This window comes from Magnolia sinica, chromosome 8, assembly GCF_029962835.1.
Source record: "Magnolia sinica isolate HGM2019 chromosome 8, MsV1, whole genome shotgun sequence".
Lineage (NCBI taxonomy): Eukaryota > Viridiplantae > Streptophyta > Magnoliopsida > Magnoliales > Magnoliaceae > Magnolia > Magnolia sinica.
Window position 1 is genome coordinate 1,382,306 of NC_080580.1, and position 15,988 is coordinate 1,398,293.

Consider the following 15,988-nt stretch of genomic DNA (forward strand, 5'->3'; position numbering starts at 1 on the left):
ACCTGAATATTTTAAGATGTCTAAGCAGATCTGACGGTGTAGATATTCAATTTAACGGATTTTAAGAATAAAAATCATAGACATGATGAGCTAGCCCCGTACATCTTCATTCCACGTGTTATGTGAAGAGATGGCTTTAAGCATGCTCAGGTTCCATGGGCTACACCATATTATATCATCTGAGGATTCTCAGAGTTGAGCAGATTGGTCCTTTAAAGATTAAATTCATGGGGTGGATATAGGGCATCGCTTCTCTCTCTTGAACTTTTCACCGTGGCTGAGGATACACGGCATTGTCCACATCTCTTTTCTCAGTAGACTTGTCCTTCCGTCCATAGAGCAACCAGAATACACAAGACTAGCTAATAGTCAACATCCAAATGAGAAAAAAAATTTCACATGTGGCCCTCATTAAAAGAAGATTTCGGATCCATACATGTGTGCCATCTGTAATACTCTATTATCAGGAAATTTTAACCATACAATCCCAGTAATATCTGCACCAACCTCCTGCTAATTATGTCAGGATCATTCCAGTGCATTTTCGGCTTTCCCTTATATTTCCCTGATTTACTTTCAATCTATACATGTGCTTGAAATATTGATGTGGCTATCTAACCATATAATCCATGGAAGTTTGAAAGAAACTAATGAAATGAATTTGTTGAATATTTTTCTTACTACTTGTTGCTAGTCATTTAAACCAATTGTTGGATGGAATCTGACGAGTGACTGCAAGGCTAATTTTGCCATTGTAAATGCTTAAAATGTTTAGGGCTTGTAAATAGTGCTAATTTTGCTATTGGTTCATGCTCTGTATTGGTGTGAACGTTGGTGTAATATTAAAATGTTGGATTGACCTTTTGAGTGGTGCAGATTCCATAGCAGCTGGTGCAGATTCTATGTTTGGATTTTTTTACCATCCAAAGCAAGGAAAACATTTTAGATGGCATCAATTGCTCCACATACCATACCATATTATCTCAAGATTGTTGGAGTTTAGTGGATTATTCCTAAAAGATTAAATCCATAGGGTGGAGATGGGGCATACTTTTCAAACAAAAGGGGATAGGGCATTGGTTCTGTCCCTGGACTTATCACGTTATTCTATATGGCTTTCAAGTGATAATGTAAACTGAATAGACTGTGTTTGACCAGCTGGTAAAACGTTTACAATGATTACCAAAATCTGCAGATCATATAAGCATTTGAATTTTTTTTAATATAATTAAAAAAAAAAAAAAAAAACTGGTGACGTGGCACTTACGGTGACGTGGACCAATGAAAACGCTGGAGTCAGGGAGTTCCTAACTCCAGGAGACAGAGGATCCGCACTCTCTCTGTATATATAGGGGAGAATCCATGCCATATATGTCTCGTCACTTTCCCTTTCCTGCATTCACAAACTCCATAATGGAGCTCCCACGTATAAGCTTATGGGCAATTTGGTCATTTCTCCTTCTCTCTTCCATTCACGTTCCATGTTTCTTTGGATCTGCCGCTCACTTCTCCAACGAAACAGATCTCCTTGCTTTGCTGAAATTCAAAGATCTAATAACCGACGATCCTCTCCATTCTTTGAGCTCATGGAACCATACTCTCCACTTCTGCCACTGGCAAGGTGTCACTTGCGGTGGTCCCCGGCATCCTCAAAGGGTCATGGCCTTGAACCTCACTGCCCAGAAATTGGTGGGGCCCATATCTCCCTACATAGCAAATCTCACCTTCCTCACGATAATCGATCTCTCAGCCAACAGCTTCTATGGGACGATTCCTGAAGAGATTGGCCGATTGTTCCGCTTGAGGTATCTGGTTCTGACCAATAACACATTTACTGGAGAAATTCAAGCAAATCTGACCCACTGTTTCAAACTCCAAGTTCTTGATCTTTTCGGGAATCAGCTCACAGGGAGGATTCCGACCGAGCTTGGCTCTCTATCGAAGCTCACCTACTTAAACCTTCGTCACAACAGTCTTTCAGGAAGCATCCCACCTTCACTTGGAAACCTTTCCTCTCTCTCGTATCTTAGTCTCGGAGAAAATAGTCTGGAGGGCAGCATCCCAGATGACCTTTGTCAGTTGGTGAGCTTAAACTATCTTAGCATAGGTGTAAATAAACTGTCAGGTACGATTCCGCCTCGGCTCTACAATATCTCCTCTATTGTCATTTTTGACGTGCAATTGAACAGATTGCATGGAAATCTTCCACCTAACTTAGGCCTCACTCTTCCTAATCTCCAAGGACTCTATGCCGGAGGTAACCAATTCACAAGACCCATGCCAGTTTCATTATCCAATGCTTCCGGACTTTTTCTTATTGACCTTGATAACAATAGTTTTAGCGGATCTGTGCCTCTGAATTTTGGAAGCCTCAAAGGTCTCACCAGGTTATATTTGTGGGGCAACGAACTTGGAATTGGAAAAGCTCGGGACTCGAGTTTTATTGATTCTTTGACCAATTGCAGTAGCTTACAAGTGGTGGACGTGAGCAGAAATCGTCTCAGCGGTGCGTTGCCCAACTCCATAGCGAATCTTTCGACCCAACTGGCATTCCTATCTTTAGGAATTAATATGATATTCGGAAGCATCCCATCTGGAATTCAGAATCTTGTCGGCTTAACAGCACTGAGTATGGAGTATAACTTTCTAACAGGTACAATTCCCATTGGTGTTGGGAAGCTTAACAAGTTGGAGAAACTATACTTGGATTCAAATGGATTATCAGGACAAATTCCACCTTCATTGGCCAACATCACCAGATTGTACCAACTCATTTTACATAAAAACAAACTATCGGGGAGCATAACTTCAAATCTTGGTAATTGCATAGACCTGAACTTCATATCCCTCAGCTATAATAACTTTAGCGGTAGCTTACCCAAACAACTTTTCAGCATTCCCTCTTTGATTGCCATTTACGTTGACAACAATCTGTTTACTGGTTATCTGCCACATGAAGCCAGTTACTTGAAAGCTCTTGGAACATTCAATGTTTCTAATAACAAATTGTCAGGCGAAATTCCAAGCTGGCTAGGCAATTGTCTCAGCCTAGAGTATCTTGGGTTGGACGGGAACTTCTTTCAAGGATCAATTCCATCAACATTTAGTACTCTAGAAGGCCTTCGATCCCTGGATCTTTCACGCAACAACTTATCTGGGAAAATTCCAAGATATCTGGAGAAGTTTGCTCTAGAGTATCTCAATCTATCCTTCAATAATTTCGAGGGTGAATTACCAAAACAAGGGGTCTTTGGAAATGCCAGTCGAGTTTCAGTGCTCAGAAATAGTAAGCTTTGTGGGGGTATTCATGAATTACAATTGCCTCCATGCTCTAGCCAAGCTTTCAAGAAACGGGGGAACTCTCTTGCTTCAAAAGTCAAATTCTCGGTAATTGGTGTTGTCCTGTGTCTCATATCACTATTGTCTTTCTTTACCACTCTTCATTGGGTAAGAAAGTCGAGAAGGAAACTTTTTTCTGTGCCTTCTGTGGAGGATCCTTTTATGAACGTGTCTTATGCGGAGCTCTTTAAAGCAACAGATGAGTTCTCTCCTGCCAATTTGATCGGAACTGGAGGTTTTGGTGCTGTATATAAAGGGTTTCTAGATCGTGTTGGGACTATGGTAGCAGTGAAAGTCTTCAACCTTCAACAACAAGGAGCTCTGAGGAGCTTCATGGCTGAATGTGATGCCTTGAGAAACATTAGGCATCGGAATCTTGTTAAGATCTTAACTTGTTGCTCGAGCATTGATTTTAAGGGCAATGATTTTAAAGCTCTAGTTTATGAGTACATGTCCAATGGAAGTCTAGAGAAGTGGTTGCACAGGGAGGGCCATGACCAGCCGATAAGGAACTTGAAGTTTACTCAAAGGCTAAATATTGCTATAGATGTGGCTTCTGCACTGGATTATCTACATAATCATAGCCAAACATCAATCATTCATCAAGATTTAAAGCCAAGCAACATTCTTCTTGATGATGACATGATTGCTCATGTGGGTGATTTCGGGCTGGCCAGGTTCTTATCTAAGGTTGCTCAAAGCAGCTCAGTTGGGATGAAGGGATCTATTGGGTACATTGCTCCAGGTAACAATTTCATCTATTTCCTATTATTATTATTATTATTATTGAAGGATCCACACCGGGCAAGATTCTCTAAGATCTAGATATACAAAGCGGTATACATACTCGCACCCCCCACATGAATCACACCATAATAAGGTATGATGATTTCTTTTCTGTTAATGGCTTTAGGTTTTTTTTGTTTTTTTTTTTTTTTTCTCTCTTTATTTTTTTATTATTACATTAAAAATAACAACAACTTATATATTCTCTTGATGATTGAGGAGCTAAGTTCTTTCATTTGAGTAACAAAGCCTTATTCAATGTAGAGCATCTTTACAAGAACATATAACTTCATAGCACACCAATTGATGTTAGGAATTCAGATCTTTAGTAAAGGAAAAAAGGTAAATTACTTGTTTAAATAGAATATTTCCTCTCTCCCTCTCCCTCTCTCTCAAAATTCTAACTTTTGATATTATTTTTATCCAAATGGTCTTTTTTGTCCACAAACACCACATGTGTACTCAAACCCATGACCTGGGTGTTGAAACTCACTGTCTACCAGTGAGCCATGGTCACTTAGATTCTAACATAAGTTGTATAAATTGTAGAGTATGTGATGGGCGGAAAAGCATCTACACAAGGAGATGTTTACAGCTATGGAATCCTTCTACTGGAGATGATCACTGGAAAGGGGTCAACTGATGACATGTTTAAGGACAATTTAAGCCTTCATCATTTTGCTAAGATGGCTTTGGCTGAACGAGTAATGGAGATTGTTGATCCACAACTGCTCTTAGAAGAAGTAGAAGCTATTCAAGGCAATGAAAATCAAATCAATTCAAGAAATAGAATGCATGACTGCTTGATTTCAACGGTCAAAATCGGTGTGTTATGCTCTATAGAATCTCCAAGAAAACGAATGCAAATGAGAGATGTTATTTCTGAAATGCACACCATCAAGGACTTGTATCTCGGGGTCAAGATTCACCGAGACAAACAAGTTAGGTCGCAAATATTAGATGAAGGTTTGTCTTACCTCAGGCATTACTAAGTTATTGTTAGTAGTTATTTTGAGAAAGATTTCCAAATGAAATGAGTTTGTTGAATCCTTCCCTAAACAAGCTCTAGATATATTATTTAGACTTAGGTTAAGAGTGTATTTGTATTGATATTGAATATATGAGAAGATGTTTTCTTTTCTTTTTTATTCTTTTTTTTTTAATCTTATGTTAGGCAAAGGGAGATTGTATCATGAATTTAATAAAACTTTACAATGTTAAGAAATTAGTCTAGCATTTGGACTACCAACTTGATATAAGTTTGATGAGGTATTCGTCCAATGAATTCTACCATGGATTTGGCCAAAAATAAAAAATGAAAAATGAAAGGAAAAAAATGAATGAACTTGTATGATCCAATGGTTCATCTAATTGATGTAAGTAATTTTTTCGCCTGACAAATTTGAATCATTGCTATGTTTTCAAATGTATGTTGAGGTACAACTAGCAAGATGGTTAGAATTATCAGACCATAGTAATCTCTGATGAAATGGATGGTACACATAAAACTGTGAATACCAACAGGGATGGGCTAGGCCGGAATAAAAATGGGCTAATCCAGAACAAGGATGGATAAAACTAAATGTTAATTGATTCTCCTGTGGGAATCCTGATGAGGATGGAGGGGGTAGAATCTTTTGAGATCACATGGATTAAGTTATCTTTGCCTTTCATAACTTCTATGATAGGGTCACTAATAATGTGGCTAAAACACATGCAACCTTTGACGGCATTATTTAGTATTGCATTAACCTGGGGCTAAGGAATGTTATTGTGTTATCAGATTCAATTTTTTTAATGCCATTTCTAATCCCCTTGCACTAGCCCCATGGAAGATTTGGTATCAGGTGGGGGATATTTCCCATTTGAAAATTGTTATAAATTTTAGGAAATCCAGCACTTTTAGATAAGGAAATTCAATGGCAGATGGTTTAGGAATACTTGCGAGCAAGCCTAATCGTTTGTTCCATAGTTGGGGTGAGCTCCTGCATGAGATTTAGGGCTTGCTGGCTATGGACAATGCAGGTATGGGATGCTTAGTAGGCCTTTCATTGAGCTGGGCCTGGGGTTGGCTTTGGCCCAAAATTTGAATTGTTTCAAGTCTGGTCGTTTCAAAATTTTGATTTTGGAAGGCCAGAGTGCCTCCATACAAAAAGATTAGAAAGAAAACAAAAAACAGAGGGAGAGGCAGCCTGCTATTCGTTTCGTCACAATTGGAATCAGTTGAGTTGGAAGTTTAAGTTGTAAAGGTTGCTTAAAACATTAAGTTTATCTAGCCAGAGATGTATGGATTGATTTTAGTAGCTCCATGCCTTTGTCAAAGGATTGGCCTAGGGATTCTGTATGCAGTTTATATGATAGGTGAGGCTGGATCTTTTTGCTGTGCTTGCTTGAAAAAAGGTCAAAAGAAAAAAGAACAACAGAGAGTTAGTTTCTTCAGGATCAGAACAAGTCAAGTTGGAAGTTTGAGTTGTAAAAGTTACATTAAATATTAAATTTATCCTGCTAGAGATGTATGGATTATCATATGAATGAATGGATTCTCTTGGTAGCACATGTACAACAGTATTAGATTTTGCCATTGTGATACACATTCATAAAAACATAACCATCCATCTGCTGAGACCCATTTCAAACATGCACAGGGCTAACATCATTCTTCCATGTTGAATTGGTAAACCCATGTACTTTCATCAGCTACATGATACCTTGAATATCAAACATTAGTCATACATATAGGTTCTAAGTTTCCAAATTTTCTCATACTTGTGGCCCAATTAATTAATGGAACTTCTTGTCTTCCTCTGCTATTTTAATAGTGGGTCCAACCTGTTGAATGGCACATGTTCATGCACTCCACATACAACGGAGGCATGTTCTCTAAGTGGGCTCTAGCTAGTATATTGTCTTTTCCTGATCTTTCTGGTGATCAGGCAGGCCACTCGTGCAAGTTGAATGTGGACCACTGATAAATCCTCTAATAGTCCTTTTTTTTTTTTTCCTAATTAGAATAAGTATTGCAAATGTTTAAATAAGACAATCCAAAATCCTAAGCCATAGCACATTCCTCGACGTAAGTGAGAGTATAGTCCTATAACTACACTGAGAGTAAGATTCCAATAATTACTCAAGTAATTAAAAATAACATTAATAATAAGATTGGGAAATGGGTACCACTATCCCATCAAAGTTCATAGCACATGGATTGATGTTAGAAATTCCTAACTTTAGGAAAAACAGAAATGATAAGTACTTGTTTAAATGGATTCAACCTCTATTTTTATTTATATATAAGCGGTTGCCTACATTCTTGTGAGAGATATAAATTACGGAGTAGGCAATGGGCAGTAAATCCTCCACACAAGGAGATGTTTATAGCTATTGAATTCTTCTACTGGTGATAATAGGCCAATTGATGACATGTTTAAAGATAATCTCAGCATTTGTCATTTTGCTAAGTTGGCCTTGCCTGAGCAAGTAATGGAGATCGTAAATCCATTTCTCTTGGAAGAAGCCAAAGTTACAGAAGGCAACGGAAATCATATCAACACAAGAAATGGAATACATGACTGCTTGAATTCAATGATCAGAATTGTTGTGTTGTGTTCTGAGGAATCTCCTAGAGAGCAAATGGAGATGAAAGATGTTGTCATGGAAATGCATGCAATGAAGGACTTGTATCTTGGGGTCAAAATTCACTGAGACAAACGACTTAGGTCACAACAATTATGTGAAGATGTTGAAAAAGATTTCCAAATAAAATAAGTTTATTTCTTTTCTTAACAAGCTTTAGATATATTTAATTTTGGGTTTGGAGTTCTTTTTCTTTTTTCTTTTTCCACATAAAGGTGGAAGCACATCACTTGTGACTTTGTTGATTGATTGGGATGATGTACAGTCATTAAGGTGGGCTTAACAAAAAACAAACAGGCCTCGCCTATCATATAATTCTACATGCATATGTAAAGAAAAAAAAAAATCAACTTGCTTCAATACAAGTTTGTGCAGAAATCAAGTGGTCTAACAATGTCCAAAATTCAAGGCAAAGCCTAATCCATCAATCAAGCCCAACCTTGGTATTCAGCCCATTATTTTAGCCCAAGTGCATTCGTGATGCATGGGACTATGTTGCATGCATAGAAAAAGAGAAGAGTTTGAAATTGAAGTATGTATTAGGAATGCATTTGGCATTATTTTGAAGTTGTTCCTTTGTTTTGAAAATATGTAGTAATACATTAAAAACACAAGATTGTTATTAATGTATTTATGAGGGATAGTTGTAATTGATCTATAACAAGATCTACTTTGTAATGGAAAGGCATTCAATTTTTGAGTTATTTTCTAAAGATTTGTAGTTGTGAATTGATTAATTCCTCTCTTGTTAGGTGAGTGATTCTCTATTCCCTTGGGTGAGTGAATCCTAAGATATTCCTTATTGGGTGAATGATTCCCCACTCCCTTAGGTAAGTGATTCTCCAAACTACCTCTTTTTCTCATTCTCATTCAACTTATATTCTCTTGATCTAAATTATAACAATGAAGTTTTTCTTTCTTTCTCTTTATTGCATTTCTTTGAGTTCTACATCAATTAGACCCAGTATCGACATTAATTATTTGATGTACTAGTCATAATTGTAATGAAAGTGGAATCATAATAGACTAAATGATATTCTTTCATGCCAGTTGAAGGTAGGCCTAGCGATGAGCCAGGGTTGGGCTTGGATTTTGAAATGGTCATATGAGAATATTGGGCCAGCCAATTCAAAATTTTGATTTGTTAAGCCAAGAGCGGCCCATTGCCAGGCTTATGCATATCACTCTAGCACATGTTTCTTTTAATTGCTAGAATGCACTAAACTCAATCATGGAAAGTATGGGTCCCTAGTCATGGCTCAGTGGCAGACTCACAAGAGTTTTAACATTGAGGTCATAGGTTCAAGTTCCTATTGTGGTGTGTGTCGGTGTATGCTGGTGTGAGTGTGGGTTGGAAAAAAAAAATTCATGGGAAGGATATTTTATACTTTCCAAGTGGTTAGCATGTCTCTTTATTGAAATTTAAAAGAATACAAAATTTTAAGAAAAATATAAAATCACTCATAATAATTGGACTACGAAAGCAATGGTTGAGAGAAACAATTTCTATTTGATGTGGGCAACCCAGCATAGCAGGTTGGTTGGCTAAAGTAGCTTCTCCTATCCTAAATTCATATATGCTACGTCGAATAACTTATTTTGGTTTGTAAAATATACCTGCTTTAGTATTTTGACAGTCCTCATTACTCTAGCCTCCGTTCAGGCCTTCTCTAGTCCATCTTGGCCATGAAAGTGTCTGCAACCCTCTCTACATCACAAATTAATTCTCACAACATCATGCCCTTAACTATAGCATGTAACCTTCCTTATTCGTCTACTTATTGGAGCTCTCCTCAAGGACATGATCTTTCCGGGCATATTACCTACTGGTAGTGAGGTGGCTACCGGCCGTGCAACGTCAACTCCACCAAGATGTATGTGTCCTATCCAAGTCATCTATTCAATTTTTTTGAGACTATTTTATAACAAGAGCTCAAAATTGAGGCATATTCAAATCTCATATGGACCACACCAAAGAAAGAGTGGTGATTGAACACTTCTCATTAATAACTTCTTGGGGGCTACAAAAGTTTTGAATTAAGCTGATATTTGTTTTTTTCTCTTCATTGAGTGACATGTATGGCCTAATAAATAGATTGAATGACAAATAAACATTACAATAAGCCTTGGGGAGTTTTTAATGGAGGGCATTCAATCTCCATTATTTTCTTGTAGTGTGGTCCACTAGAGATTTTGATATCCCTAATTTTTGAGTTTATGCTCTACAATAATATGAACAACTAGATGGACGGCTTGAATATATATATATATATATATATATATATATATATATATATATATATATATATATATATATATCATGTGGGGCCTACGTAGCTCTGTAATAGCAGCCTCACTACTAAGGCTGCCAAGACGTAATCCACGTCATGATTTTCTTGAAACTTTTCACATTTCCAAGGCAGCTTAAAAGAAAAATAAATTAATTAATAAAACAATCATGAGAGGGTCTTGAATTTGCGACGTGCATTGCATGGTAGTAATGCTAGATTATCGGACCCTACAATCATGTCTCCATGCTTTCTACAAAACAGTTTGGTGGGACCCATTCCATCCAGATAATAAATTCTAGGGAAGAACTGACAAAGCCATGAGTAACCCATACTGCAACTAATGGTGGGCCTAGATGCAAAATGCCATCCACACCGTTAATATAAATGGAAATTGCCATATCAGTTTTGATCAAGCCATGTTAATAATCTTAACTTATCCTGCAAACAAAGGCAATATTCATCCATAATTTACAGGCATCGGATGATTATTATCATACATATGAGTGCACCTTTTGGATTATGGTCCATCCACATCAGGGACCCACTAATTGGATTGTCTGGATAAACAGATACCCTAAGATCTCACACTTACAGGTAATCCCGGCCGTTCATCATGTTAATTGTATTTTATGTGTGCACTGTACCAAAATCAGGCTGACACGAAGTCAGATCGCGTACTGAGTTACACAGTATGCTCTTATCGTACTAAATAAACTCAGTTGGGCCCACCTTGAATGTATGTGGTCTATCCATGCCATCCATCCATTTTTCCATCTAATTTAAGGCGCTGAGCCCAAAATTGAAGTATATCCAAAGAACAAGTGGATCATCACTGGAAACAGTGGCGATAATGATTTCCACTGTTGAAACCTTTCTAGGCCCGGTAGTGATGTTTATTTGTCATCCAACCTGTTCATGAGATGATACAGACATGGATGAAAGAAAACAAAAATATAAGCTTGATCCAAAACTTCTGTGGCATCAAGAATTTTTCAACGGTAGACATTCAATTCAACTGTTTCCTGTGATGTGGTCCGTTTGAACATTGGATATGCCCCATTTTTGGATTTCAGCACTAAAATTATCTGTAAAAATGGATGGACAGAGAGGATACAGTATATAAATAATGGTGGACCTCAGAGAGTTTACTCAGTACGCTAAGTGTAGTGAGTTACTCACTACACAAACCGGTTCCGGGTGTCACGTGTGCATTGAGTGTGGAGTATTATGACACGCTTAATCCGGAATAAAGGGTAATTCAGTAGTTTTTCAAGTTGAAGGTTATAAACTGTAATTATACAGTGCAACAAGGAAAGTTCCGTGAGAAGCTTTCAGTGACACCAAATGGAATTCAAACATCACGTACTTCATGAGGAGACGAAAAAGACTTGTAATATACGACTACAGCCGTCAGATAGGAGATTTTCCAGAATCGGATAGATGACAATAGAGTTGTTTTTTTATTGGGTATTTACGACTCAGGTGTTTGGCAGAGGAGAGTTATGCCTTGGGCCCGTCCTCGTGTTTGGCAGTCAGATTTAATCTCGCTCTAGATCTTTTAATACCACGACCAAGGACTAGAGCTACACAAGATAGGCTCATCTTTCACAAAACTACCAAAATGTCCCTACTTTTCATTCAGAGTACTTCATTTTAGTACTCCGTTGGCCAGCACGTGAGATCGTGGATCCTGGTGAGGCTGTGACAGTCGCCCACCTTGATAATGTATTCTATATATCCATGTCATCCATCCATTTTGATAGCCCATTTTAGAACATGGGCCTAAAAATGAAGCCAATTCAAATCTCAAGTAGACCACACCACACGAAATAGTGGTGATTGAATGTCCACTGTTAAAAACATATTGTGGGCCACAAAGGTTTTGTACGCCCACAATTTGATGTGTTTTCCCTTCATCTTATGGGCGTGACCGTATCAATAAGTTGGATGGCAAATAATTATTAGAGTAGGCGTTAAATTTTTTTAATAGTGGCCGTTCAATTGCTATAATTTCATGTGATTTGATCAACTTAAGATTTGATCTACTTCATTTTTTGAGCTCATGCTCTAAAAATGAGCGCTCAAATTAAACTACTTAAATTACTATACCCACTGTAAATAAGTGGCAGGTACAAAATCATAATAGTTGAACTATCCTCTTCCCTACAGCTGCCAAGAGGCTGGGCTTGGGTTGGATTGTACCTAGATTTTGAATTATTCTGGCCGGCTTGTTTAAAATTTTGATTTTGGCTTGGCCTGAGCCTAGTCCATTTACTACCCTACTCCCCAATTTGTAATACACTTGTTTGTTGACACAGGGTCAATTGATATTTGTCATTTCAACCCTCCAATGTATCGTATAATTAATTAACTGTTTTTTATATTATTATTATCTTTACTATGTATAATGATGTATATTGAGGAGTATATGTACAAGTTTGTCTATATAATTAGTTTTAAAAGAGTCATCACCTTTGAGATTTTAGAAAACTAAATAAGATTTTTAATATAAACAATTGATGCTTGCCTAACATTGAAAATCTACTTGCTTAGAAAGTAAAGACTTAGATGTTAGGTTTTTTTTTTTAATAATAATTATTATTATACTTCTTCGTTTTCCTTCTTTTCTTTTCTCTTTTTGGACACACACCATTACACCCATATACATCATAATGTGTGCTTGAATCCATGACCTTAATGTTAAATCCTTGTAAGTCTATCCTTCCTTGCTGCGCTTCTCTTTGGATCTATGTGTTATCTTGTTTTTCTTAAGCCCTATCCAACAATAGATATGTGGAGCCCACCAGGATGTCTATGTAATATCCATCCACACATTTGATGCAACACCTAATGTTAGCTAATGTTAGGCCGTTAGTCCAAGCAAAAGATAGATTTAGAACTCAAGCCAGCCAAAAAAGTGGAAATTTTTTTAAAAAAATTAAAAAATAAATAATAATAATAATAAATTGGATTACCCATCTACTATTGAAAAATCTTCACTCTTTGTACGTTATGCATTCTTTTCCTCCGTATTTCTCTCTGCCTGGACAAAATCTCTTGCCCCAATTTCCTCTTCCCTTCCTGCATGAGTTGCACGTGACACTTTCTGTAGTACATCTAAACTGTAGCCCTAAACTGCTACACTATTTTCACGCCCAGCCATAACTTCATGTGGGACACGGATTTCCTGCCACAGGCTTTCCCATAAAGTTTTTATGCTGGAAACCTAAAGTGGAGGCCACCTTGATAATTGTGATAAATTTACCCTGTCCATTAGTTTTTTGAGCTCATTTTAGGACTTGAGACCAAAATTGAGAAGGATCAAAGACTAAGTGGGCCGCACTAAAGGAAAAGGTGAGTAGGGAAATTTCTACCGTTGAAACTTCCCTGAGGTCAACGGTGATGTTTTCATGCCATACATACCATTCATAACATCATTCCTACTGGGATGAATTGAAAAGACAAATTTCCGTGGTCCCACGAATGTTTTAACTGTGGACGTTCAATCCTCAGGTTTTCAGCCCACATGAGTACTGGATCGCTCATTTTTGGCCTAATGTCTTAAAATGATCTTACAAAACGGAAGGACAGGGTGAATTTCTAACAAACATCACAATGGCCCACCTAGGTTCCCAGTAACTTCCTGGATGCGAATAGGGGACGTTTGGCTCATGGTATTAGATGGGATTTGGTGGGATGGAATTGCATTTGGTCCCAAGCCAACTCCACTCAATATTTGGGAAGAAAGGAAAAGCTTGGAATTAGATTAAATGGAATTGCATTTGGTCCCTGCCAATTCCAATCAATGCTTGGGAAGAAAGGAAAAGCTTGGAATTAGATTAAATGGAATTGCATTCGGTCATGTGCCAATTCCACTCAATGTTAGCAAGTTGTGTAGGTCCCACCATAATGTGTGGGCTATATCTACACCGTCCACTCGTTTTTTGAGATCATTTTAGAGCATGGGCCAAAAATCAAGTAGATCTAAAGCTCAAGTAGACCCCACCACAAAAAGCAGCGGGGGATTGAACACCTACGGTTGAAAACTTCTTTGGGGCCACATAAGTTTTGGATTTGCCTCATTTTCAGGTCCATGCCATAAAATGAGATTACAAAGCATACGAACAGTTTGGATATTACGCATATGTGTTATTCTCAATAGTTTCAAATGATAGGGGACAATCCCTGTAATAGGTAATTGTTGAGGGTCAAATATTGCATATCAGACCCATTTATTGCATGGATTTACAAGCATGATACCGTTTAATAGCCTGATTTAATTGTATTTGTGATGCAGAGTGTATTTACAAGCATGAACTGAAAAAGGGTGCTTAAACCATGGATTTGATGCTCTGATGACACCCAAGGCAAGGGACGGACTCCAGGGGACCAAGATCGATGGAATTACACACCAGGGATCCGAGGAAATCAAGTTATTCACGTTAAAGAGGCCCGAAATTGGTGAAAAATGCAAGATCATATAGTTCTCGCCATCTGATTGGCTCAAAACTTCATACATGGCCTGAGGGCCATAAATTAACCGTACATATCAAATTTCAGCCCTTGGATCACTATGGAAGTGCCCCAACTGACAGATCAGCCCATAAACCGTTGATTCTGGGCCCACCTGATATCTGGAACTGTCTCAACTTTGGTCTCGGCGGTTTAAATAAGATGAGGAAACAAATGGATGGATCGGATCTTGTATATACATTACAGTGGGCCCCGTATAACCAAAGTGTGTACATGAGGTACACATGTGCCGAGCCGCACCGTACCGTGTATAACGGGTCAGCGCGGCTGACCCGTATCTTCTTCTTTAAAACAGCAATTGCCGCATTAACGCTGTATAACGGACGGAAACTGTCCGTTTTTGCGGACGCAAGTGGGCCCCACCCATGGCCTGTACAGATAATCCAATCCGTCCATCGTGTAGAGGGCCACGAATTCATCGAACCCATGCTGAGCTTTTGGACCCATGCAATCACACGTGCGCGATACAGAGGCCATAAGTGGACTGCCCTGCAACGTTCAAATTGATGTTTGGATGATTTCTTCTCTGATTCTTAGTCAATGGACATGAAAAACCATCCGTTTCTTACTGAAATTTTGAGGGCAATCTAATGGATGGGGTAAATTTCCTTGAAAACACCTCTGTGGGGCCCACCAATCACGTCAGCGCTGGACGTGCGAAAGGCTACGCACGTCCACGAAATCGGACTTTCCATGCAGTTGTGGCCCACCATCTTTGATCATATGGCAGATCTGAACCGTCCATCGTGTAAGCCAGCCAAAACACTTTCAAGAGACGCTGATTTTACAGAAATAATGCAAGGAAAGCGAGAGTTATGAAGCCCCAAACTTGGCTGCGAAAAGGCTTTCGCTGCGCGTACGATAGCTTCCCAAATCCGATTTCCACCACTCCAAAAGCTATAAAAAGAGTTTCAAACATGGAGAAGGGGGTATGCTTGAATAGGGGACGTCAGATAGAGAGAGTGAGGCGGAGAGAGAAGTGTTTGAAATTTTTATGTATTTTTTCTTTATTTTTCTTCTTTTTCCTATGATTATGTTAGGCTAAATCCCTTAGCTAGGTCTAAGAGGTGAAGCTTGTGGCGTGATGGGAGCTTCTACAGGTTTGATTGAACTGAACTGATTGACTTTGTTTGATTTAAGAAATTCTTTTAGTCATTAATGATTTGTTGTGATTTAAATTACAGTAGATCTGTGATGGCTTGAATAATTCCTTTCCTTTTATTTTGATGTTCAGAAACCCTGTTGTTCGCCATCGTCTCATAGACATGGGTAGATGATGGGATCCTTCCTAGCACTCATACATCTTTTGATTGGTTATGGATTGGTCTAAGTTCTGTTGTTTACCTTGTCTCTTAGGCATGGATTTGTGATGGAATCATACCTAATTCTTATACCTTTCATCTCTT

General features: G+C 38.2%; 1 protein-coding gene across 1 annotated transcript; it reads left to right on the top strand.

Moving 5' to 3' along the window:
- Positions 1-1,358: 1,358 nt before the first annotated feature.
- On the top strand, positions 1,359-5,270 carry LOC131252548 (probable LRR receptor-like serine/threonine-protein kinase At3g47570). The gene is made up of 2 exons (XM_058253139.1): positions 1,359-4,084; positions 4,675-5,270. Exons 1-2 carry the CDS (start codon positions 1,363-1,365, stop codon positions 5,115-5,117), a joined length of 3,165 nt encoding a protein of 1,054 aa, XP_058109122.1. The 5' UTR covers positions 1,359-1,362; the 3' UTR covers positions 5,118-5,270.
- Positions 5,271-15,988: the final 10,718 nt, after the last annotated feature.

Excerpts from the sequence above, each read along its gene's own strand:
- LOC131252548 (XM_058253139.1), top strand. The coding sequence starts at position 1,363 with ATGCCATATATGTCTCGTCACTTTCCCTTTCCTGCATTCACAAACTCC. Across the intron at positions 4,085-4,674 it reads TATTGGGTACATTGCTCCAG|AGTATGTGATGGGCGGAAAA; the intron begins GTAACAATTTCA and ends TATAAATTGTAG.